Raw genomic sequence first — 26,831 nt, forward strand, 5'->3', positions numbered from 1 at the left:
TACTCTTCAAACTTCGTCTACACAACCACTTGAAATAGAATTTGTTAATGAATTTTTTAAGTTTTGAATTATGATTTCTTGAATATTGGGGAAACAAACAAAAGATAATAGCAACAAAATAGACAACCTACTCTGTGTGGAGTATGACAGAAGAAGTATATGAGGTGCAAAATTGGTTTTGAGTATTCATGGTCCACACACGTTTAAATTTTGGTACAAGTCCAGTGTTATTCTTTTCTACGAGTATCGGGATTTACAACACTCGCATACACTACACACTAACGAATGGGTTAGGCTAAACTTCGATAATACTATACAATGTATGATTGGTTTAAATTAATGTAATGATTGAATGATTGTTATATTTAATGTTATATATAAGGGTTTAGTTTTAGTACTAATTAAATCATTTGACTCTTATTTTAAAATTTATAATCACTACATTATTAAGTAAAGTACTATTTTAAATTAATACAATTATTCATCTAAATCATTATTTACGTTTTGAGTAAAGTTTAACTGCTTTTTATAATTTAGGAACCTGTAAAAATATCTAATGTTTCATACTTTCATTTGTTAAAAAAGAAAATTCGATTTTAACTTGGCTTACCATATGATAGTGAATTGACTTACATATGTGTGTTTGTCACATGCATTTAATACCTGGCATCATACCCACAAACAAAATAACTTGACATCATTCAATGAGTTTGGAGGACATTTTTACTGCATGGCATGTTATTTCAGGACCAAAATAACCAACCTTTACAACTTCATGCAGCGATGTGATTTCATTTTTTATGATTAGATCCGTGTACGATTTTCCTATCATTAATGAAAACGAAAGGAGGCAAACACTTATTTTTTAGATATAGATAAACTAAGATCTAGTGACACGTGGTAAAGGAATCTTCTGCACTATATTATCTATACAATAATATTTTCTTAGCAAGAATTGTCTGTATATAAATGTGGAGCAGAAACCTAGTACATCTTCTCTTTATTATTTTAAAGTATTTGATTGGCGCAGTTATAATTTAGGTTTTTTTTATGGGGGCTTCTATGGTGAAGTTATTTTTGTGACTTTTTTGGAAAAGTCGCTTATGTGGCTTAATGGGAGAGTGCCACGTGGATGTCTTTTTAAATCGGTTATTTGGAAAAACGATTTTAAAAAGCTTTTGTTTTAAGAAAAAAGATATTTTTAATTTCTTTTGTATTTTTGTTTTCATTTTTTATCCTTTAGGATTGTGTTCCTGGCTCTGATACCAGATTGGATTTGGGGTTTTTTGCGGATTTTTCTCGAGCTTCTTTTAGAAGTTTTTCGATGTTATATAAACCTTGAAAAAGTTGTAGAAGTATTTTTGCTCTTTTTCTTTGGATTTCTATTCTTTGGATAGAGTTGTTGACGGAATTTTCTTCAATTTCATTTTCTAGATCTTCAATCAGATCTATATGTGTTTTCATCAAAGATTGAGCTTTATATATTATTTGTTTGAATGTTATTAGATCATAATACCATTCTATATCACTTACTAAGTGTTGTAACCTAGTTTTGAATAGCCTTAATTCTTCTTTTAATGTTAAACCAGACATATTTATTCACGAATTTGGGTAGATTTGCCAGCTTGTTCTAACATTTGTTCAATTTTTGCTAAACCTTGAAAAGGTTCTAAAAGCATTTTTGCTTTTTCTTGCTGAATACTTGTAAGAGTATCCAAATCTTCTATTTCTTCTAATAAATTAGAAATAGAATTTACATGGTAGAGTATTAAATCTTGTGCAACAAAAAGAATTTGCTTTAACATAATTCTTTTATTTTGAAGATTTATTTCAGAAATTATTTCTTCTAATTTTTTCTTATAGAGTTGTAACTCCGTTTTTAGATTTAATCCAGGCATTTTGACTTTTTATAGTCTTTGGTTTATTTTATTAACTTGTATTGATAAAGTTTTTATAGAATCATGTAGATCTTTGAGCTCTTTTTCTCTGTTTATCTCGAAATCCTTTTTAGGAGGTTCGAATGAAGTATTATTTAAGGATGAGGTATCGTCTTCAAATATATTTTGAGAACTTAATGATTTATTAAATTTTTTTGGATTAGGTGATGCTATTCGAAGGCTTTGGCTTTTAAGTAATGGTTTTTCTGTTTCTTCAAACAGATTCTTTTCTGCTTTTATTAAGGAAAAGCTATTTCTTGCGAAATTTTTGTATATTGGTGATTCCAAAGTAACTAATGGTTTAAACAACTCATCGATATGAATTATGTCTTTTCCTAAGAATTCTATGCTATGGTGTGAATTACTCAGAGCATAATTAATTCTATAATAAATTTTAAAAGGATGATTACCTTCCTTCATGAATTTTGAATTTTCCATTTTATAATGAAAAACTATGGATCTATCTAGATCTATATCTTTTAGGGATAATCCTATTTGTAAATTTATATCAAATTTTATCTTTCCATCTTTTAGATTACATTTTCCTCTTGCAATCATTGCATGTTCCTTATCTAGAATCCTAGAGTCTTCTAGGGCTATTTCTAAAGGTGAATTAATACCTTTCATGAAGGTACTTTTGATTAAGAATTGAATGGTTGATATATGAATATAACCAATTTTTCTTCTTTCGTTTTCGGAAAACGTTTCAAGTCTCTTTATGATTTGTTCTTTGTTTATAGTGGACATAGCTATTTTTCCATTAGTTGTTTCAATAGGAATTGCTTCTTCCCCTGTTACTATTCCAAATTTCAGAATATTTATTCTTGAAAGAAATTCTCTCAATTTACTAAATTTTCTTTTAAAATTTTCTTCAGCAGTTAAAGACAAATCTGCTTCTTCTATTTTATTATCTATTATGCTATCAGCATAATAACTAGATGTTCCTTCAAAGTATGAAATTTCAGTCATGTTTTATCATAATATGCAATAAATTCATACCTGATTATTTCTTTAGAAATATGGTTGGTTTGCTTCAGCAATTTGATTTCTTCAGTAGTTTTTTCTGCTTGTGTTGAGTTTTTCCCAACTCAGGGCGAATTCCTCCAGAGTATTACCTCAAGAATTCTCAGCTATAGTGTTTTACCACTATAGGACCACTAGTTCTTAAAACTAAGAGGCAAGCTCATATCAAACTGATATAACTTATATTGCTTCAATTCATGGTGGTTACAAATGAGCTTCGAGGCCCTTATTTATAGGATGAGAGACTCACAAGTTGGCCTTCATAGTTGGCACAACGTCTCTTTCCTTTACAGCACACGAAAAAGAAATGACAAGACAGAAAGAAAAAGAAAACGTAGACAAATATGTTTCATAATTGCCTTAGAGATAAGGCTTATCTCTAAATGGGTCCCGTGCCCACTAACTCTCTACATTTTCTTCGTTGTTTGGTGATACGTCACTATCATACAACGATTCTTTGTCGGCCACGTTATTCATGTCCTTTGCACACCACTTGCATTGGTGTCCTTTGTATTTTTGAAAGTGTCGGCAGCACTCCTGTTGAATTGGGTCGGGTAGAAGACCCAAGTCTGCTTCAAGCCCACTAAAGTTTTCTTCGAACTTTAGTATTTGCTGAAGATGTTCTTCTTTAGCTTGTTTTCTTGAGTCACTATAGACTAAAAAACTTTCTTTTACCGTGATTACCCTGAAGTTAGGTAATTTTGATCCAAATCTGATGAGAGTATCATAGAATTTTTCCATTTGATGTAGAAAACATTCTGGTCTTGGATCTACATCTCTATCATCATTTGTTGGATATGAATGATTTGAAATGCCAATCTTGATTAAATGTCTGGCTTTAATAACTTTATCATCTTCAAACCATGGATAGGTTGAAGTAAAAGATAAAAAGAATTCTTTACCTTTTGCAAAGTTATTGTTGAATTTATAAGCGATGTCGCCTATATCCTTTGGAAGAAGTTCTAATTCATGGATCTTCTTTCCTGCATCTTCTTGAAGATACATTGTTTTAATCATTCCACAATCATAGAATGACCTTACTAATTCCTTGCCTATGCCTGGAACTGTTACAGCTTTGACTTCTATCCCATTGTTGCTAGGATAAAAACATTCTGCTTTTAATTCTTCTGAGTAGTTAGTTAACCATCTCCAGTTTTTGTAGTAGTCTCCAATGGTGACTTCTTTGACGAACTGTCTTTCTCCATAGATAATTCTATCTACAGATATCTTCTTTTTAGTCTCCATTTTTGATGGTTGAACTATGTTATTGGCCGTTGTAACTTCTTTGTACACATCGTTGTAGGCTGTTTTTGCTTCTTCAAGAGTCGTATAACCCTTGTATCTGACATTTTTGCCGTTTACATGTAACTTTGTGGTTTCCCAGTTATGGTAAATACCTTTCATGGGTCCATCAAAAATTACATATGCTTGCTTTTTGCCAAGTTGACTATCAATCTTCTGGCTTGTTTGTTGATCAATGAATTCTTTTTCTTTTCCATTTTTTCTTTCATCTTCTTCTACTTTGTCAGCCCAAGATGTCTTAGGTAATTCTGCAAGGACAGTTGTTGGGTTTGTTGAAGATTCCTTCGTTGAATTCCATCCATTTGGTGTTATTGACTCAATTGGAGTTTCTGATTCTTTTGGGATTGTGTATTTTACATAGTAGTTGTATTTCCCAGAATCTTGTCCTATTAGATCCCAGTTTTCAGTATTTTTGGTTTCTGAAACTGTTGATGTTTCTTTTTTACATAGTTTTTCAAGGTTTTGAATTGTTAGTATCATCTCCCCCTCCTCAGAAAGAAGAGTTTCTAGACGATTTTTTGCAGAGGTAATTTGCTCCTGCTTTTGCCTGAGGGAATTCTGCAGTGTCTTTATGGCTGCTTCCATTCTCTTGTTAATGCATCTGCAAAGCAATTCTTTTCAGATTTTATATATTCAATATATGGGTGAAACGGTTGGAGTTTCATCTGCCATCTTACAAGCCTTCCATATTTATAATTGACACGAAGGTCATATTTCCAAAATCCGGTTACATATTTGGAATCTGTTCTTAGTAAAAATCTGGTTGGAATTAATTCCATTTGCCATTTTGATAAAACTTTAACACAACTTAATGTTTCTAACTCATGAATTGGATATCTTGTTTCAGTATCTGTAAATGACCCTGAAACATATTTACAAAGTAAAAGATCTTCATCTTTTATCTTATTTTTAATATTTTCATAAGAATAATCAATCTTAGTATCTTTTGATACTAATTTTTCTGATAAATCAGATAGTTTGTCTAATTTCTCTTTCGAGCTATCAGACTTAGCGTACTGGGTTGCTCCAGTATCTTTTATTCCTTGTTGATGGGTTACATCACCAACATAGTCTCCTGAATCATTTAGATTCAGTATCGCTTTACCATTAGGTAGAGCTCTCATACAACCTGCCCAGGTTGTTTTATCAGCATCAATCTCAACAATTAAAAAATCATTTTCTGTTGGATTATATAAGCTGGGTAAAACTTTAATTTTTCATTTGATAGTTTTTATAGTTAGAGTATCTTGTTCAGTCCATGACCATGGAACCTTTTCAGATATCTTTTTCTGTAAAACCTTTCTTTCGTTTGCCAAGTTTTTGAAAAATCCTTCATTGGCAATATAATTCAAACATCCTAAAAATCTTTGAATCTGTTTTCGATCTTGTAATTCATCAGGAAATGCTTGAATCTTTTCCTGAACATGTGGAGATAAATCGAGAGTGCCATTTTCTTTTAAAATGAGGCCTAAATACTCGATTTCCTTTTTGGCTAATTGTGATTTCTTTTTTGAAATAACAATTCCTTTTTCTGAAATTCTGTTTAAAACAGTTTCTACATCTTTAAGATGTTGTTCTTTAGTTCCTTTTGTAAAAACTAAAATATCATCAATATATGCCAAACATATATGTTCTAATCCTCTGAGAGCATTATCCATAAATCTTTGGTATATAGATGGTGCTTGTTTTAATCCAAATGGAAGAACATTCGATTGGTAGTGTCCTTGTGGACATGAAAAAGCTGTTAAAGGCTTAGTTTCTTCAGAAAGCCGTATTTGATAATATCCTGATTTTGCATCAAATGATGAAAACCAATCACATCCTTTTATTTTCTGCAACATATAATCTTTTCGTGGTAATTTATAAGAATCTCCGATTGTAGCATCATTGAGTTTCTTATAATTTATCACCATTCTAGCTTTTCCTCTTTTTATTTCATTGTGATTTGTCACATAAAAAGCAGGTGCCGAATGTGGACTTGCGGATGGAGTAATTAACTTCTTTTCTTGAAGTTCTTTTATATCTTTTTGAAATTCTAACTTATCTTGAACTGAATAAGGCATTTTATATTTTACATTAATCTCCTTATTGGGATCTCGTAATTTAATGATAACAAGTTCATGATTTGTATTCTTCAGATTATCCAAAGGATCTTCTGAACATACAGTATCAAGTTTTTGTTCTATTTCTTCAAGATTTAAAAAGAATTTTCTTTCCTCCCAAATACTTTTTAGGTTTATAAGATTTTCAGAAATTAATTGAATAATTTCATTTCTAGTTATAATTTTTGTCGTTATAACTTTCGTCTTTTCTTTGGGGTTTGCTAAATTTTTCCAAAGCAAAGAAATAGTTTTAACATTTTGCACAAACGGTGCATATAGCTTTAAAAAGTTATTTCCAATGATTAAATCTAATCCTGAATCATGGAGATAAATTGTTGGTATGAAAAATTCACAACCTTCTATAGTAATTGAAATGTCTCTCAAAACAAACCATATTTGATGTTTTGACTTATCTGCAACAATTATTTCTTTGGGTTTTTCTAATCTTTCCCATTTTCTTGATATGTTTCGTTTTCCAAAACATAATGTTGCACCTGTATCTAAATAGGCTAAAATTTCCTTCTTACGAAGTTTTATTTTGATAAAGGTAGCACTAGGGTTTCCTTTACTCAAAATCTTGGTTTTTCTCATCTTCGGAATCTGTACAAAGTTCATAGAAACTTTGTTGCTCCCAATCAGAATCTGAATCTGATTCTACTGGTTCATAACCTATTCTATAGATCATGTTTAAGACTTGTTTCTTTTCTTTAGAAACTTTCTTTGGGCATTCATTAGCATAATGTCCTGTTTCATGGCATAGCCAGCATGTACATGATTTTTTTTCCTTTGGGACAGGTTTTATTTTTTCTAGGGTATTCCCTTTTTCTTCTATAGAATCTTTTCTTCCTATGTTTCTTTTTATCATAGGCAAATCTTTTAAATTTCTTTCTTCTAGGATATTTTCTTTTTCTCCTAGTTTTTTCACAACCATATGCTCCAATTCTTCCTTGGATTTTATCGCAACATAATCCTATTTGAGCATCTCGTTTTGATTGTTTCTTTAGGCATTGTTCTTGCATCCAATTTCTAAGAATAGAAATTCTAGCTCCTAAAGTATTTTTAACTTTTCCTGAGGAAACTGCATTATTAACTTCGGTCTGAATTATTTGGGACATTGCCATAGGTAATTTTAGGTAAAATAATTCGACAACCTTTTGACTATCTCTGGTTTCCTTATTTAAATCATAATATAATTGTGAGAATTCACAAATATAATTTTCTATGTAACAAGGATTACATATGGATAAATTCATTATTCTCCATAATTTTTCGGTATTAAAGGCGATATTTGAGTCTACCGTATCTTGCCATCCCTTAAACTCATTTAAAAGCCATTCAAAGACTTTATTAATCATTCCTATACTATTTTCTGCAGTTTGTTCCTCGTCAGGTTTTTCAGCTAAGAATTTATATGCATTACCCTCTGTTCTACACAAAAGATAATTAAAAATCTGTTTTGGAGTTAGATTTTTTAAATCACTATCTAACTGTATTTGGATAATATTTTTATTATACCAACTTCTTATGGCTTGAACTAGATTGTCAACACAATCAATATTTAGAATTCCACTTCCATCATTTACACTATGTTTAGGAATATAACTCATTGGAATCTTTTGGTATTTAGCTTGGGAAAATTCTCTATGGAAATCTGTATTCCAATTATAAGAGGGTCCTCTTTTTGTTCCTGAGCTTTCGCCCATTTGTAATTGTTCTATTTTAACGAAATTTCCATCGTCTTTTGATTCGTCATCAGAACTAAAGTCGTAGACAAAGTCTTCTAGATCTTTAGGTTCAGGTTCTTCCTTAATGGAATCTTTTTCACTTATGTCTAAAGTAGCCATAAGTTGGTCTAATTTTTCGAGTTGATACTCTATGTTTTCTTCTATACTCATTTTTTATAGTGAGTAAATAAAGATGTTTCGATTTTTTCCTTATTCTTTCCCCCTTCTTTAAGTTGAAGAGAATGATTTTGCTTACAACAACAATTTTTTATGATATAATTAATCATATCAGTTATATTGTTTAACTGAGGATTAAAAGAATGATATATATGAGGATATTTCTGATTCTCATTTTTGTTGTAACACGGAAAATCTTTTTCCATATTTGCCCAGGTTTCATGGGGTCTTTCTAATCCTTGCTCATAATCTTTCGTAAATAAACTATTTTGTTTAAAGATTTGAGGTAAGGTTTCAAGAAAAGAAATTTGTCTTTCAAATTTCTCATTTAATTTCTTGGTTTCGTCAAGCAAAGCTTTGACTCTAGTTGTGAGTGTATTGTTTTCTTCATTCATTTATAAAATTATCTAGCTAATGCTTTAAGTTTGTCCTTTAAGTCTATAGCTAATTCTTTATATTCATTATATAAAAAATGATCTTCAGTATCTTGGCTTTCATATAAATATTTTTGTAAAAAATATTCAGACGTTTGTTCACACCATCTAATTTGTGCTTTTACTAGTGTAATATCCTGATAATTTGGACATAGAATAAAAGGTTGTAGGATAAGCTTTCCTGTTGGTCCTTTAATGAATTCCATATTTTTAATTAGACTTTTAAAGCCGGTTTTTGAACAAACTGATTTAAAAGATTTGACTTTATTGGAAAAATCATTTAGGTGACTGCAGTGTAGAATTTCCTTTTTTTTATAACAATTATTTCAGATTACGGACGGGGCTAGACCATCAGGATTATTTTAGCCCTCATGAGATAATTTTGTTTAAGTGTATTTTTCAGTTCATAATTTTTTTTTTTGAATGGTCCAATAATTTAAGAGGAAATAAAATGAGGTAAAAAACTTGTGAAATATTTTTTTTAGTAACAAAAAGCTTGTCAAATCTAATATAATATTCGTGTATTTTATTTGACAATCTTGAGCAAAGGAGGGAGAAGATCAATCACTGTTTTTTATGGTTGTACTGAGATTAGTCACTTAAAGGTTTGACATTAAATTCCTTAGATGAGGTCCAAACTAGACTAGACATTTTTTTTTGAAAGAACTGGACATTTTCTTAAATAGATAATATTATCATGATATTTTGTAAAACCTATTTCGCAAAACAGTGTAATAATTTTGTGGTTAAACTTAATTTATCTTAAGAGTTGCTTTTATCCCTCAACCATTTCTGAAAAACTGATCCCTCCTGAATGCAATGTTGTGGACGACAAATACACATGATTTTCTCCAAATGCACATTTTCATGGATAGAAAACACATTGGTTTTTGCTCTGGACGGAAATGATGGGGAAAGCGCTCTTATTTATTTTTCAATTGATACAGATTAGCCTAGGGGTCTAACTTTCATAAGAGATTGCAACTGGGAAAAAAAAATCATTTGTGAGAAAGTGCCTCTATGATCTTCATGAACAACTGTGATTTTTTTTTTGTCAGGTAATCTAGTGGCTAAAATACACCTTACAAGGTGAATAAGTGGGGTGTCTGAGGTTCGAACCCCGCCTCCTACATATAATAATGCATTGTCCTACCAACTGAGCTATGCTCAGATGACAACTGTGAATCTTTAGTTCATAGTTACAAAAACCGGTGCACCTATTTAATAAACTGGTCCAGATCCAATTTAATTTTTACTTGCACATTTAAAATGCTCCCTCTTAACTTTCGAAGGATTTGATGTGACACCAACAGAACACAGGATTTACATCAATCCTCTTTTCTATATTCACGAAATTGAAAATGCAAAACAAACTTGACATTAAAAGTAAGCGCAGGACAACAATAAACTACATGATTAACTCAACAATTTTACAACTAATGTTTTCACGTTAACATCAATCTTAAATTCTCAATGCAGATAAATCATATATATGCATTAAGACAATCTCAATAAACAGTTCACAGCTGAGTTGCTATTAGTCACATTAACTACCATAACTAGATAATTACATCTACGGATCAAAGTTTCTTTCTGAATGTGGGGTAGATGACAGGAAACAGAGGTGGCAATTATTTGTTTGGCTTGTCATAACATCTTTCAACTAAAATAATTTTATATTGCAAAATGTAAATGACAAGTATTGGGCGTGTGACAACCTGTTCTACAAAGTTTTGCAGACAAGGAGTTATGATGGGGTACACAGTTCTGAAATAAGTGATAGCACCAAATCAAAAAGAATATTCCATAATGTATGTAATATCAATAGCAATTAAAAATTTCATATAAAATCTTCCAGAAAGATAAACTTTGGCAACACAAAATTGTCGATTAATCCAAAAAAGCTATTATTGTTCCCAATCAAACTAATATCAATGTTCCTATTTGCTCACAATCTATTCTTCAGCAATGGTTCCCCTCTCGCTAACATAGATACCATCAAGGAACTTCCGGATATCTTTCTTCTTAACATGACATTTCTGTTGCGCAATCAAAGCAAGAAATTAAAATTAAAACCTGAGACCGTCAAAATCAAAACAAGAGAATGGAAATGACTATAAAGCACACATGTAAGTATACACAGGAAAGAACTGCAGACCTGGTTAATAAGGGCACAAGATCTGGAGACAAGTTCAATGTCATTTCCATCCAAAATCAACTCATCCTTCACCTTTTCAGATCGAAGGATAGTGACTCCGTTAAGCATGTCAACTTTTCTCACCTGCAAAGGTGACAACCAAATACAAATTTAAATTTGATAAATAAAGAGTCTAAAAACTAAAAGGAATTCCATCTTTACTGTGTTAACTAACAACATATATAACTGAATTCCATTCATTCCAACAATAATCTTGGTAAACCTTTTCTGCTTAATAAAGATTTATAATTATGTTGATTGTTATAGAATTGTATAAATTCTTCAGACATTGAATTATCTAGAGTATGTACCCCAAAACTAATTCTTAAAAGTAATAGATCTAATCTTAAAGTACATATGAACATTGGCTTGAAATGTTGTAAAATGCACAATTTTTTAAAGAAAAAGTGGAATACTCTCAGACAAATGCCTCGATATGTCATCAGGGTTAAGCATGGAATAATTCAGACTCGTCATCAATTGCTCATCATCACAGAGAAAACCACTTCTTAGACCTTAAAAAATCAAGCAAATAAATAAAACAAACATATAAACAAAAACATGTTACATTAACCAAAACAAAAATAAAGAAGCCCCAAACTAAGATTGTACAAAAACATTCTTGTGAAATGCACACCAATCACACTGTGCACCAAGTAAAAAATAAGAACAATCGTGTAATGAAGTCAAAAACTTGGTTCCTCTCAGGTAAGAGAAACATGTACATGACTATTTATGTAAAGAGAACAAGACTAATCAACTCAAAATCTAAAAATACATATAATCAGAATTCATGTAAAATGCACAATATTTGGAAGGAAAAGTGGAATCCTCTCAGACAAATGCCTCAATATGTCATCAGGGTTAAGAATGGAATAATTCAGACTCGTCATCAATTGTTCATCATCACAGAGAAAACCACTTCTTAGACGCTTTAGCTTGTTAAAAAAATCAAGCAAATAAATTAAAGAAACACAGACAAAAAGATGTTACATTAACCAAAATGAAAACACCAAAGCTTCAAACCACCAATCACACTATGCACCCAATAAGAAAACATGACAAGCACGTAATAAAGTCAAAAACATGGTTCCTCTCAACTCAAAAAACATCTACAAGACTATTCATCTAACAATCTAAAATCTAAGAATACAGACAAGTATTTATTAGAAAAGTCTTATTTTTCAGTTTATGGGTCTGACTTATTTTCCAGCTTATTATGAAAAACAGCTTATGCAAATAAATAAACTTTTATATGTTAATTCATAAGTTTTCGCTAACAAAAAGTGTATCTTCCTAAGCTGTTTTATCATAAACTACCTTCACAACCTTATGCATAATACATAAAAGCTTCCAAACCAATTTCATTCAAATAAATCTGAGTTTTCCCAATCATGAATAATCTTATAATCAATATCAAATTCTCTTAACCTCAGAACTAAGCAATTACACAATAATAACCCTAAAGCATACTGCAAAAAACCACATTTTAGATTCATTCATTAAATGATGTATGTGGTCTTTATTATAAACCACATAATCATTTAATGAATGAATCTAAAATGTAGTTTTTTTGCTTATAATAGTGACTGGAGGGTGTATACCTTAAACAATCATCTCATGATACATTATACAAAAGCACAGTAACTACTAAAATGGATCATTAACCAAAAAACAACCCATTTCTAAAATCACAACAATAACACTAACAATCATAAAATCAACTAAAAAACACAAACAACTAATAATCAAATAAACACACAAAAAACGAAATTAAAACAATAAAGTACCTTTTTTTCACCAAGGAAGTTACGAATCTCAATAGCAGAATTAGTATTCGTAATACTAGCATTAATTGGAAAATGTGCATAAACAAAACGCATCTTGTAACGGTAACCCTTGGTAACACCAGTGATGAGATTATCAACATGACTAAGAGCAGTACGAATAGCAGCAGAGGTTTTCCTTGATCCAAACCAAGCTTCAACCTTTAGCTTCTTCTTCCCTTCTTCATCAGTAATTAACTGAAAATCAAGGTTTAAATGTTTGAAATCACGCACCAATTTACCCCTTGGACCTTCAACCTCGATGAGTTTGGCGTGGACTTTGATGCTTACTCCGTCGGGAATGTCCATTGTTTCGGAAGAGAGGATGGTTTTCATCTTGCTCTTTCTCGCCGCCGGCGGGAATGCAGAGGTGAAGCTTTCTGCGTGGATGAATAGGGTTTTAGGATTAGGGTTTTAGAAAAAAGGGGTTATATATGAGAGTGAAATCATTGTTATTGGCCCACTCTAATCCGGTCTTAGATGTGTTGTGTATGAAAGAAGTAGGAGATTATTGTTCACAAACCCTTGTAAATTATACACCCCTTTTTTCTGACTGAGTATATTTTGAACGCAAATGCAAAGACTAATACTGTGATCGGAATATGATTATAATGAACGACAATACTTTATTTTAAAGATATTTAACATTGTTGTATTTTCAAGACTGAATTTGAATATATTACGTATGATTAAGTTGAAAGGGATTCGTATCATCCCATCCAAGTACTTTTGAGTCATTCCTTATTATTTTAACAAAATATCATGTGTTTCTTGTTGTTGTTGTTATTATTTGATGCTAAAATTCAAGATGGTTTAGGTGGCGTTGGTGGAGGTTGGTTTCAAGATTGTGTCTGGCGGAAGACCTTTTTTTTGGCATGATCCGTGGTTAGGAAGAGTGCCTTTGGGAGTGCGTTTTAAGAGTTTATTTGAGCTAGTGGTTGACAAGTCTTGTACTGTATCACTAATGTCAGCTATCGGTGGGATGAGGGGGGAAGCGTGGAGGTGGAGGAGACGATTGTGGATTTTAGAGGAGGATATGTTAGGGGAGTGTGTCATATTACTTGACAGTGTTTCTTTGCAGTTTAATGTTACAGATTCCTAGAGGTGGCAGCTAGATCCTTGTGCAGGCTACACAGTTCGTTGTGCATACCACCTTTTAACATCTCAGGACACTACTCAGGTTGATCACGCAGAGGATTTGAATCGGCATAAACAAGTTCCTCTGAAAGTTTCAATTTTTGCTTGGAGGTTATTGCGGGATCGGTTGCCTATAAGGTCAAACTTGTTGGATCGCGACATTATCACAGATGTTGATGCAGGCTGTTTGGCGGGTTGTGATCATTTGGAGACTTCTCATCATTTATTCTTATCTTGCAACTTTTACGGCTCATTATGGCATACAGTGTGGTCCTGGCTTGGTGTGTTAGGACCAGACCCTCTTAGCATCTCATATCATTTGTATCAGTTTACTTATTCGGCGGGTGGTTTGAGTGCAAGGCGCTCATTTTTGCAACTATTTTGCCTACTTTGTGCTTGGACTATACAGAATGATCGTAATAATAGACTGTTTGATAATGTACGAAATTCCATATCCCAATTGTTAAATAAAGTAAAACACGATTCGTTATGTGGTGTCTTAAGGCTAGTAACGCTAACTTTATTTTCAGATTTAGTTCGTGGTGGTCAAGCCCCTTGATTTGTTTGGGCATTGGCTAATTGCTTCTGTAGCATTGACTGATTGTGATTATTTGAGGTCTTCTTGGCACACCTTATGTTTGGGAGATTTCCTAACTCTGTTGCTATATTCCATTTTTTATTGTTAATAAAAACATTTGCATTTAGATTTCAAGCGTATACATCCAGTGTAGTGGTGAAGCAGCATGCCTATGAGCTATGTGTCATGAGTTTGATCCCTGCGAGCAAAATGAACTACAATTGGTTCCTTAATTGTAGGTCAAGTGGTTTGGGTGTTTTTATATTTAGGTTCCTTTAAATATAAAAACACCCAAACCACTTGAGCTACAACTTTATATATAAGTAAGTATTTAATGAAAATATATGTATATATTGTACAAGTATGGTCCCTCCATAAAACTATTGTTGGCTCTGCCACTAAATATATCCCAAACACCTTTAAGAAGAAAATATACAGAGATGCTTAATGGAGTAAAAACTTTTTCTTGTTAGGCAACACATGATACTCTAAAATAGTGTGTTTGGGTGTGTGGTGAAGAAAATTGACTTTGATTAAAAGTGATTTGTGTTTAGATATATTCGTGTAAAAGTGGTTGAATTATAAATTATGTGTGAAAATCAATTCTAGAATCAAAAACTACAATTGATAAAAAAAAAATCAAAAACTACAAATTATTGGTTCAAATAGAATTAATTTTACTTAACAGTAATCAAATATAATCATAATCAATTTTGGTCCTCTAAAAATTGAGCCAAACATACACCTTTTTTTTTTTATTTATTTTTTTACCATAAGTTTAAACATACACATGCGAGTGTCAAAAAGAACATACAATTGGATAGACCTAGTTTCTTTTTACTGGAATTGTGATATACCTTATTTTCTTTCAAACTTTTTTTTTTGTGTGACTGGATTGTCTTCAAGGCACTCACTATACTATATCATGATCTTGTAGTTTTCTTTTTCTCTTCGGTTACGTAGTTAACCTAAACCTCTTTGCCATTTCTTCCCTTCTTTCTTTTCATTTCAGTTAAAACTCATTTATATATAACCCATACATTGGTTGGTTATAAAATCAAGAGCTCATGTAAATCCCTCCAGCCGAAGTCCTCAAGGTATATTATTCACTTGGTTTTAGTTAACTTCTAGTAATAATTTTCTTTCATTTTTATATAGTCGAAGCAAAAAAAAAAAAAAAAAAAAGAATTGATTCTACACTTGTTTTTATATATTGTTCACCTGTGTTACATATTGATGAATGTTTTCTTTTTGACCAGTACAGATTGATGAATTGTTGCGATTGTTAATTGAATTTGATTCTTCAAGCACGTGTTGAAAAAATGGGGTCTCATGAATATCTCAACCAATTCAGATCAATCAGTTTTTGAGACTTTTGAAGTTGCCCGATTCTAATTTTGGCAAAAGAGGTTAGTCCCGAATCCCGATCCTATAAATTGTTGATTTAATATGTTTAGTATTATATACACTATCATCATACAAATTTGATTATGTGCACTAGAATTTGAACAAATAAAAAAGGGGTAGAACTATGTGTGTAAATAATGTTTCATATCAAGTGAGGAGCGTCTAAAGAAAATTTGGGGTCTCACGCAAAGTTTAAAGATTTTAGAGTAACAAATTTATCAAGAACATGCATAGTGGAAATGGACTACTCGATACTCATCTTTTGTATGAATATTTCAACCGAAGAAAAAAGGGATTTTATTCCCTAGTAAATTCGATCATTGAACTCTAAACACATTTTTTATATTAGATGCACAAATCAGGGTAGGAAATGAATGCAAATTAAGAATTTAGGTGCACAAATGAGTGTAGGAATTAAGGGCAAATTAAAAAGGGACGAAAGGGAGGAGTGAAGACTGAAGAGGTATGTGAACTGTGTAACAAATTCAATAGCCAAAAATTTTGAAACAGAAAACGAGCGCAACAAAAATGAACGTGAGAGAAGCTAAAAACTAGGATGAATGGAGCCACTAATACGGAGAACAAACATCATGTGCTGTTTTTTTAATCTCTGAGCCCATAATTACGGTGTTTATTCAACCTCATCTCTCATAGTTTTTGTTTGATGCAATGGAAAAGAAATAAAAACAAGAAAACAAAAAAGAAACTAAGCTCGGCCGACGAACAACGCCTACAACATCAACTATTTCAAATCTTTAAGGTATTTTTGGAGGAAGATCTAATCTTCGCAGAAATAGTTGATGTATTTCCTTAAAATACATTTTACCCTTAAAATAAACACTGCTAACTATTTCCTTGATAACCATAAAACACAAAAAGAACATCTAATTTGAGACAAATGAAGATACTATCGTAACTATAACGGTAATTGCGAGCGCCCCTAGCGATTTATTACACCTAATTCTTTGTAATCGGTCATGTATTCACTCACTAAATCTAGGACTGTATTACACCTATTTCTTTTACAACAAAAAAAAAATTGTGAGAAAATTTTAACAGCCTACAAATGACTTCTTGAATACATCAAACTATGTTGATGCATTGTTCAAAGAATGTGGTAATTCAATCTAAAGAATCAAATCAATAGTATTTACGTGATTTATATAATTCAAGAAAACTCGAATCTCATGTGTCTAATAAAAATTATATTTAAAAAGATAATATTTACGTGATTTATATAATTCAAGAAAACTCGAATCTCATGTGTCTAATAAAAATTAAATTTAAAAAGATAACGATGAAAAATGAAAATAGAATCCAAACACTTGAACTTATATATCACACAAGAAACGTGTCCCATGCTTAAGGAGTAAGTTTTATTTTTAGAGGGAGTAAGCTATCTCATGCAAATTTATTCTCTACCTAGATACTTTAAAATTTATTATCATTTTGGTACAAGTAAAATCATCTATAGTAACAAGAGAGTAGGCTGAAAGTAAAAAGAAAAAAGAAGAAAGAAAAATAAATAAAGAAAAGTCTAATTAGCCGTGTAAGCCTAACTCATTATTATGCTACAATGACATTGCTTGTTTTGGCCATATTAACCAATATTGGCTCAAGAAACCAACCCTACTTGTTTCCATTATCTTTTATTGACATACATATTGTTTCTTCCACGTTTTAACTTTTTGATAGAAATCTTTTTAAATGATAAGTACTTTCCTTATTTAGAATACATTAATTCTTAGTTAAAACTTAGAACGACACCAAACAACAATTCCTTTCACGAAATGTGCTAAGCCATGAATAATACATATTATAGACAAATATAAGTGCTCTGGCGGTGGTAACACTTAGTGAAGCCTAATAAGGTGTATTAGTAAACCATTCATTAGGTATTTTACTCTTGTGACATATAATGTCATATGACATTGACGACTAATTCAATTGTGATGGGTGATAATATAATCTTTTAAACATTAAAGGTTGTGAAAGAGAAGCAGAAAAAGGAATTGATATGTGATGGGTGATAATATCATCTTTTAAACATTAAGGTTGTGAAAGAGAAGGAATTGATATATGTGTCACAATTAAATTGATTAATGTCATGTAGGGCTGGCAATGAACCGAACCAACTCGACAATAGTTCGGAACTCGATTCGACAATTAACTCGTTGAACTTGGTTCATGAATCAAATGAGCCGAACTTGAGCTGAAAATTAAGTTCGTTAAATAAATGGGCCGAACTTGAGCAGTATATAGTTCGACTCGGTTGGTTCATGAGCTGGCTCGATAATATATATACATATTTATATTTATTTATTGGTTTAGTAAAATTTAATAAAGTGCAAACTTAAATATTAAAACATGAAATATCTAATTTATTACAACCTTCCTCTCATATTTAAGTACTTGTTTTTTGAGAAAATATTACTAATTTAATTAACAATTAACAATAATTATAAGAAAAGAGAGAAAATAATTAACAATTAACAAGAATAATTACAAGAAAAGAGAGAAAAAAAGAAGCTAATAATATACAAATGCAGGCTTAGGCTTTTAAGTTTTAACAACGCATATGTACTAAAATTTGTCCCACATCGGTGAGTTCAATCACATCAGTGAAGAAGAGTTATTATAAAGAGAAGCATAAGGGCATCACAACATTAGTAACTATAAGGTCGTTGCTTTTTTCCTGTGGTCTTCAACTTCCATAATTTAATGAGTTCAATTTTTGTTGTTTTTTTTTTATAAATAAAATCAAAAGGTCAAAATATATTTTTTGACAAAAACAGAAAAAAAAACTTTTGAATTATGTTACTCGAGCAAACGAGTTGAACCTAACGAGCCGAACCGAGTTGTTCGTGAACTTTAAACGAGCCGAACTCGAGTTAAAAAAATGGTTCGTATCGAACTCGAGTCGAGTTTCGAACCGAGTCAATTCTTATCGAGTCGAACCGAGCTCAGATGAATTCGATTCGACTCGACTCATTTCCAGCCCTAATGTCATGTGATATTCCCGTCATAATGTCACTGGAGTACAACCTATTCTCTAAAACATTTGATACATTTGAAAAAGTTTTGCTTGAGCTTAGGGTAATATTAACTTGTGCCTTTATGGAACATGTTAAAAATCCTAAAAGAAGAAATTTTTTCTAAAATTTTGTGTATTTAAATGATTAAAAAGTTAAATATTAAATGCAATGCACACATTCCAATAATTTTTTTTCTATATTTAAATCATTAACTTATGCTTTAAAGGCACAAGTTAACATTTCCGATTTATTTATTTTTAATTAAAAAATTATAAGGCGAGAGCATAGTGCCTAAGTCCAAAGTAGGAGAGTTTTTAAGGCTCAAAAAACACCAATAAAAGACACTAGTCGGACTCGAAAAATCTTTTTAATAATCTTTTTAATAATTGTAAATTAAATGAGATTATCTTTGATTCTTAATAATTGTAAATTATATTTTACTTTTATAATTAAATAAATTTTCATGTTGCTTATATTTAAAGTTATATCGAGTAAGGGTAATAATAGTAGGTGGAATAACTTGTGATAATTTTTTTTTTTTTTGAGTAAAATAACTTGTGATAATTGTTAACACAACCTCTTACTTATATATAGTTATACTGTATTTTCAACTTCTTATCATATATGGTTATACTGTATTTTCAACTTTTGTCAAGACAACTTCATAATAGCTTTTTTTATGATTATATATTCCGCTTAATTTTATAATATTAATGTACATGAACTAAATTTTTAACCACTTATTACATTAACATTTCAAGTATCACTTCTGTCTATAATTTTGGAAGGAATCAGTGTTGAAAACCCCATATTATAGATGTTACAACTTTTTCATTAAAAAAATTCAGAAATCATTTGTTTATTTTGGGATGAACATAAATGATTCTTTAACTACAAGCATCCATGTTATTTTTTCTAACTTTTTTCTAATTGTTTTTTATGAAGGGAACTTTTTTCTACTTTTGTTAAGTGTTGTGATTGTTTTTATCCTTCTCACGAATAACACGTAATGAAGGTAAACAACAAGACCATTGACATGCTGACACAAACTAATTCTCCTCTAATGCATAGCACCTGTCACCAAATATCTTTTTTTTTTTTTGTTTTTCAATTTATTTGCAGCATTTATTTCTTCAACTGACTTTTGTTTTTCTCATAGCAAAACTATTCAAATACCAAGCCAAATAATTATGGCCTCGATCTTATATTTGACCTCTTAATTTCTTGAGTTGAGTTGAGCACAGCACATATAGTTTTTGTTTATTCTCTTTTCATTTTTTTTCTTCCTTAGAGATCACAAAGATAAGATAACAAACATGGGTAACACGGAGAGAATTCAAGGTTTGAAGGAATGGTTCAAATCTTCACAAGCACTTCTTAGCATGTTATTAGTGCAAATTTTTGCAACTGGGATGCAACTTCTATCAAGAGTCATCTTGGTTCAAGGGACTTACATTTTTGCACTCATTGCTTATCGACATATTGTTGCTGCTATTTGTGTTGCTCCATTTGCACTCTATTTTGAAAGGTAATTCATTTTCAATTCTATATTTTATTTGCAAATTGTTTCATTAATCTAGCTAGTATAAGTATAGTGCTCCTTCCCATGCACTTCACTTCCATTTTTGTTCTGTGTTCATGTCTTTTTTATTTCAATTTTTCCCAGCCCTTTAGTTTTTTTTCCTCCTATTCACAAACCCTTTTAGTTTCCTAATATGTAAAATTAATTAATTTTGAAAAACTTTGTAAATTAGTATTCTATAAAAAAAACTTCTTCTTAATTATTATTATTTATAACATATTGGGTGTGGTTGCACATATGTTATCTTGTTAAATTATTTTTGATTTCTAATGCACTTAATATACACATTTTCATAAATAGTTACCACTTAGGTCTTTAAATGTAAATTATTTTATATTTTATAGTTTAAATGTAAGTTATTTTATTTATATATTCCTTTTAATAAGCATCTTTTTGCATTTACAAAAAATGCTAATAAAAAAAGTACCGTGATACAAATATTGAATATACAAACAAATGTATTTATATTTGATATAAATGTATGTATCTTTTTTGGGTTAGTCCAAGTGATACATAGAGTCTATGATGATGATGTAGGCACTATCATGTGGAACGATATTATCCAGTGGCAAATTAAGTTGCAGATACTCTAGCTAAATATAGTCTTTTTATTTTAAGATACTACGCAATTTTTTATGTAGTTCCAGAATATATGGCTCTTCCTTAATTAATTGCAGACTCGTCTTGTATATCGTTTTCCTTGGGGTATTTAATCCACTAGTCCTAAAAAACAAGACTAGAGGGAGTAGTTTTTATTTGTGTTAACACCTTATTAACATTTACTACACTACTTTGTACTAGCTTATTTTAATCTTCAATTAATTGTAAGTATACATACTAATGTTTAAATAAAAAATGTTGGATCAATTTGTTTGTTATGAAATCTATTGGTTCCTTATGCATGTTTGCAGAGAAAAGGAGAAGAAATTCAATTGGAGTGTTTGGTTTTGGCTTTTCCTTAACGGATTAGTGGGGTAAGCATAACATTCCTTGTTCTCTTTTTAATTATTTTAGTTTCAATATTCCTTGTTTTTTTTTTTGGAAAACTAGATCTTCTCCTTCCAAGATTAAATTTGAACTACCACTCAATGATACAATGATAATAAAAAATCTGGCCTTAACTAAAGTTCTCTCTTGGAAATGAACATCTAGATATAAGTGAGATAATTGGTTATATGCTAGTCTCATATACGAGTGAAACAAATGAATCTAAAACATAGGGTTGCACATAAGGTAGAAAACTAATAAATGAAACCAAAACATAAGGTAGTAAAATATTTCATTTGAAGAATTTGATATGAATTACACAAAACAAGTAATATACAATATTTTTTATAAGCACAAACTGCACAAGTAATGTTTAATATATAGAATACACGAGTGGAAAAAGTGAGTTGAAATCCGATTTGATTTGAGCGAAAAAACTAAATTTTTAAAAGTTAGGTGTATTTATAGTAAAAGATGAAGTCTGTTAGTATGTATTTACTCAACGAGTCCATTCAAAAATATTCATATTTAAACTTTTCAAGTAAATTTATTCAATTGTCCTCTACAAATAAAATAGAAATAGATGATAACCAAAAAAGCTCACTTGAAAAGTTTAATGTTGATATTTTTGAATGAATTAGTGGGGTAAATATATACTACGTGACTTCATCCTTTATTATAAATAGTATTAAAAGTGGTTATATTAAAAGTAATCAATCATATTGCGATTCACGTCTCTTCCTAAATCTATTTTGTGTCACTTAAGAATTTAGTTATAATTCAAACCACTTCCACCATACACTTAATTAAAGTTGTGATTAAAGTTACCAATTATTTTGGTTCCACATGTAATCTTTTGATTAGTGAATCTGAGCTGTTTTCTTTTAAAAGTTTATAACCATAGCATCATTTCTAATTACAGTAAGGAAGTATGAGAAAGTTAAGCTAGCCAATGCCATAATCTAGTTTGTGGACTATCATGCATTTGTAATTTACATTTGGCAAATTTCGTATGGTAATAAACACATGGTTTAGCATAAGTTTTTTGTCTGTATTGGGAATGAAAGTCATTACTTTCAAATTTGAAATTGTTGATATTGCATAAAACTTTTTGCAAATGATTTCCATTTTATTCACAAAACCAATATATACTAGTTCTCCTAAATACAGTTTTAGCAATCATTTCCATTTTATGTACTTAACCAATATATACTTCTTATACTATGTTTTGAGATAATGTGTCAAAATAGAATAGAGAATTTTGAAGTAAGATTATAGATTTGAAGGTGATTTTGATATGGAACTCTTAAAGAATGGTTACGGTTTAGGTTAACAATTATTATTGCCAACCGATTATAATACAAGACCATATATTATAGTCCCTCATATTTAATTGTTCATTAACTCTTAGGAATTGAATTTGGAATATGAAATTTACAACACTCACATCCTGTACCATGTGCCTTTTAATTCTTACCATCACTATCTCTGACTTCTCATGCAAATATGCAATGTAAAAGAATAATTAGTTATAGGCATTATTTTATTTTGAAGTGCTAGTCCATTTCAACATCGCAACATCATGATCTGCCATTTTCCTTAAAGGTAACACGTTTCTCACAACATCAATTCAGGAAACAAAAGTAGAAAAAGAAATGTTTATTATTAGTGTTCCTAGACAATAGCCATAGGGCAGGAAATAGTTTAGAAAGATAAATATTGTAAAATGTCACTTAATGGCAGTCCTAACAAAACCTGAATATAGTGTTAATATAGTGCAGCACAAGTGTTAAACATTTACGTTTTTTTAATCATTTGATCGATGTCAGTGCCTATAAAAAACCTGTGTTATGAGAGGTCAATTTCTAATAGGCACTAACTTCGATCAATAATTATATGTACATTTTAAAATTTAGTTGTGGTTAATTCAAATATTTTTATAATATTTGATAACTTAACAGGATATATAGTTTATATATTATAAAAATCAAGCCAATTTTACATCAGTTTCTAACAAAGTTTATACATATATATGACAGGATGACAATGGCTCTAGGGTTATTCTATTATGGTCTTCGAGACACAACTGCTGCTTATTCAGTCAATTTTCTCAACTTGGTACCTATTTGCACATTCTTAACCTCTATAATATTCAGGTATCTATATTAATTTAAGACAAATTTTATTTAGTTACATAAATAAATTAATCTGACATATATAAAATTTCTGTATTAATTACTGTAGAATGGAGAATTTGAAGATTGGAACATGGGGTGGTAGAGCTAAATGTATAGGGGCTATTATGTGTGTTGGTGGAGCATTAGCTACCAGTCTTTACAAAGGGAAGGAATTTTTTATTGGCCATCATCATCATCATATTCACCATTCTGCAGAGATTAGTGCTGTTGCAGCCCACAAAACTCACATGCTTCGAGGCACATTCTTTTTGGTTGGAGCATGCTGTTCTTACACTGCTTGGTTTATTCTTCAAGTATGTCTCTTCCTACTTTTCATATGTGATTCTCTTTTTTTTTTTTTTTTTTTTTTTTTATTCTTAGCCTGATTCTTTAGGACATCATCCACTATTATTTTTTAATGAATATATCTAAAAACACTTGAATAAAATGAGTTTGCATATAGTTTTGAAAATACAAGAGCGTTAAAACTCCTATGGTCCATGTAGTACTACGAGTAATTAGTTTTCACAGTTTGAAATACTCAATTGATATGGGAAAAATTTAGTTACACTTCAAGTTTTTTAACATTTATTGTGAAACAAATAACTAATATGCGAAAGCTTTCATCACAACTAGCTAGCACCATGGTGGAAGTGATGAGAAAACCGTGAATATATGATTTTTATTCGTATTAAGTATATATGTTTTCAATGTAAACAGGTAAAATTGGTGAAGGTATTTCCGTTGAGGTATTGGGGAACCATGCTATCATGTGTTATGGCGGCGATTCAGTCAGCTGTAATAGGCGTATGCGTAAATCAAAGTAAAGAAGCTTGGAGATTAGAGTGGAATCTTCAGCTTATTACTATACTTTACTCGGTAAAATCATTTACTGAATCATTCTTAACTTAAAATTTATATTTGAAATTAAGTATATCATTAGGTAGATTCAAACTTGTAAGTTATAACTATTTGGACTATATTATGATCAAATGTGAAACTTAAGAGTAGCTTGTTTCCTAAACATTATAAACTATTTTTGTGATTTGTTTTGACAATGTACTCCGAATTGAATTGAATTGAATTGAATTGTGTAGGGAGCATTGGCTACTGCAGCTACATTTTGTTTACTATCATGGGCAATTACTATTAAAGGACCTACGTATCCTCCGATGTTCAATCCACTGGCTCTTATTTTCGTTGCCATATCCGAGGCTATCATACTTGGCGAACCGTTAAGGGTTGGAACGTATGAATTCATGTCCTTCACATTTTACAACATTTTTCATTTGTAAATATCTTTAATGATTTAACTTAAAGATTAATATGAAAACGTGTGTTAGGCATGGTTTATTTGATAATCAAGCTTAGAATCACTAATTCAAGAACCTATTTGTGCAGGTTGCTAGGCATGGTTTTGATCATAATGGGATTGTACTACTTTTTATGGGGTAAAAGGAATGAGGTACCTCGTTTGCCTGAAACAAATGTAGCAGTTGCAGAATTATCAACAAGTATGGCTGATCACTCTACTGTGACTCAATCATCAGCTGTTGTAGTGCCAAGTTATTTACCAAATGAAAGTGTACATCTTTACATTAATAAAACTGAGAAAATCTGAATGTTATTATTAATCAAGGTCCTACTAGCTTGTAAGATGAAGTTAGTTAATATTGATTTATTGCTATTAATTCTCACCTATGAAGTATACATATTAGTAGTGGGATGCTAAGGTCAGGCATTTTTGTATTTTAGTTTAAACACTTGCTTGGATGTCAAGCTATGTTGCCTTATTTTGAAAAGTTTTACATGGTTACTGGCTCTAAAAAACAAGCACTTATTAATCCTTGTTTAATTTTGTTTTTATCGACATCTCAAGTATTTGGATTTAGAATTAAACTTTTGAATTTAAAATTTCTCACTTTTTCACATACACTCGAGAAGTGTGATTCTACGGTCTACACCATCCGGTCACTATTATAAGCAAAAATCCATTTTTTAGGTTCATTCATTAAATGTTGCATGTAACCTAAATATAGACCACATATATACAACATTTAATGAATGAACCTAGAAAATGGATTTTTGCTTATAATAGTGACCGGAGGGTGTAGTTGTTAGACCTAGATTATTTGACAAAAAAAAGTGCTATACTTTTTTTTTAAATGAATTATTATAGTGATTCATCATTTTGTTATAAGTAATTTTAAAGAAAATGTTTTAAAAAAATTGTGTGAAATGAGAAATATTTCATCATTTTGTTACAACTTTTTATGGATAATAAAATTTTAAAAAATCTTTAAAATAAGAAGCTATTCCAAATAGTTTCTCATAACAATCATTTTGAAAGATATTATTTTAGAAAAAAAAAAGTGATTTCTATCTTTAAAATCTTTCTATCTTTAAAATCTCTAACCATGAATATTTTAAATAATGAATGTAAAAATTCTTTTTAACTTATAATAAATAAATTTGACTATTTTTTAAGTTTAAAAATATCATTTTAAAAAATAAAAAAATAAAAACATTTTCTTTTAAATATATAACAAACAGACTCTACTATCGCATCATTACCCGCCAATTTAAGAACTCTATGAAGAACAACCTTTCTTCATGAACCTTCTAACATGATCAACGGAGAATTTAAGACCGGCCTTTAACAGATTTTGAGACGGCCTTCTTCCAATAGCCATCTCTTTTTCCACCTTTAGTTGTTGTAGTTTCTATTGTTATAAGGTGAAGGCTACACCACTAATAAACATTCTGTTAAATAATATCATCAATTTATAAGGTGATGACTACACCACTAATAAACATTTTGTTAAATAATATCTCATCTAATGTAGAACTCTTAACAATTCATTTTATGTTGGTGTATGCAATGTGTTATTTAGGCTCTCAACAACTTTTTGTAGAAATTTAAAGTGGAGAAAGCCTGTCTACGTTGATGTTTCACGGATTGATTTTATTAATAAAATGTTCTAAATCTATAAAATAAATAAATTATAGGAGAAGAAAAACATGTGGAACCAAATAAGTTAATATTCAAACCTTGGTTGTTATATTAGTTTCATCAATAAATTTGTTTTGTTGTTAATTTTGTAATTTATCCATATATTATTTCATTGTTTGTCAAGTTGGACATAGATGGATATCTTACAAAAAAAATGTTGGACATAGATATATCCACTTAGGTTTTTCCATATC

The 26,831-nt window shown here is 30.4% G+C and overlaps 2 protein-coding genes and 2 non-coding genes across 6 annotated transcripts; 1 reads left to right on the forward strand and 3 right to left on the reverse strand.

The window, feature by feature from the left end:
• Positions 1-10,464: 10,464 nt before the first annotated feature.
• On the reverse strand, positions 10,465-13,179 carry LOC146923034 (large ribosomal subunit protein uL6-like). The gene is made up of 3 exons (XM_085715787.1): positions 12,687-13,179; positions 10,858-10,980; positions 10,465-10,738 (listed from the first exon to the last, which is right to left on the reverse strand). Exons 1-3 carry the CDS (start codon positions 13,056-13,058, stop codon positions 10,655-10,657), a joined length of 579 nt encoding a protein of 192 aa, XP_085571913.1. The 5' UTR covers positions 13,059-13,179; the 3' UTR covers positions 10,465-10,654.
• On the reverse strand, positions 11,310-11,395 carry LOC146923035 (small nucleolar RNA SNOR75). Its single transcript, XR_015013104.1, has one exon. It is a non-coding gene; the product is annotated as a small nucleolar RNA SNOR75 (small nucleolar RNA).
• LOC146923036 (small nucleolar RNA SNOR75) lies at positions 11,726-11,811 on the reverse strand. Its single transcript, XR_015013101.1, has one exon. It is a non-coding gene; the product is annotated as a small nucleolar RNA SNOR75 (small nucleolar RNA).
• Positions 13,180-15,700: 2,521 nt separating the features above from the next.
• LOC146923037 (WAT1-related protein At1g43650-like) lies at positions 15,701-25,426 on the forward strand. 3 transcript variants are annotated; one of them, XM_085715788.1, is made up of 8 exons: positions 15,701-15,845; positions 20,172-20,406; positions 21,372-21,434; positions 23,487-23,603; positions 23,692-23,938; positions 24,345-24,503; positions 24,722-24,873; positions 25,026-25,426. In XM_085715788.1, exons 2-8 carry the CDS (start codon positions 20,195-20,197, stop codon positions 25,243-25,245), a joined length of 1,170 nt encoding a protein of 389 aa, XP_085571914.1. In that variant the 5' UTR covers positions 15,701-15,845; positions 20,172-20,194; the 3' UTR covers positions 25,246-25,426. The 3 variants fall into 3 exon arrangements, with proteins under 3 accessions (XP_085571914.1, XP_085571915.1, XP_085571916.1); XM_085715789.1 differs by lacking the exon at positions 15,701-15,845 and adding an exon at positions 19,595-19,893 and having other exon boundaries at positions 20,170-20,406; XM_085715790.1 differs by lacking the exon at positions 15,701-15,845 and having other exon boundaries at positions 20,061-20,406; positions 24,360-24,503.
• The last annotated feature ends 1,405 nt before the right edge of the window (positions 25,427-26,831 follow it).

The sequence above is a fragment of the Medicago sativa genome, chromosome 5 (assembly GCF_051527215.1).
Source record: "Medicago sativa cultivar Bolivia chromosome 5, Bolivia_mono, whole genome shotgun sequence".
Lineage (NCBI taxonomy): Eukaryota > Viridiplantae > Streptophyta > Magnoliopsida > Fabales > Fabaceae > Medicago > Medicago sativa.

Excerpts from the sequence above, each read along its gene's own strand:
- LOC146923034 (XM_085715787.1), bottom strand. The coding sequence starts at position 13,058 with ATGAAAACCATCCTCTCTTCCGAAACAATGGACATTCCCGACGGAGTA. Across the intron at positions 10,981-12,686 it reads ACTTCCTTGGTGAAAAAAAG|GTGAGAAAAGTTGACATGCT; the intron begins GTACTTTATTGT and ends TCACCTTTGCAG. Across the intron at positions 10,739-10,857 it reads CTTGTGCCCTTATTAACCAG|AAATGTCATGTTAAGAAGAA; the intron begins GTCTGCAGTTCT and ends ATTGCGCAACAG.
- LOC146923037 (XM_085715788.1), top strand. The coding sequence starts at position 20,195 with ATGGGTAACACGGAGAGAATTCAAGGTTTGAAGGAATGGTTCAAATCT. Across the intron at positions 23,939-24,344 it reads CTGCTTGGTTTATTCTTCAA|GTAAAATTGGTGAAGGTATT; the intron begins GTATGTCTCTTC and ends CAATGTAAACAG. Across the intron at positions 24,874-25,025 it reads GAACCGTTAAGGGTTGGAAC|GTTGCTAGGCATGGTTTTGA; the intron begins GTATGAATTCAT and ends CTATTTGTGCAG.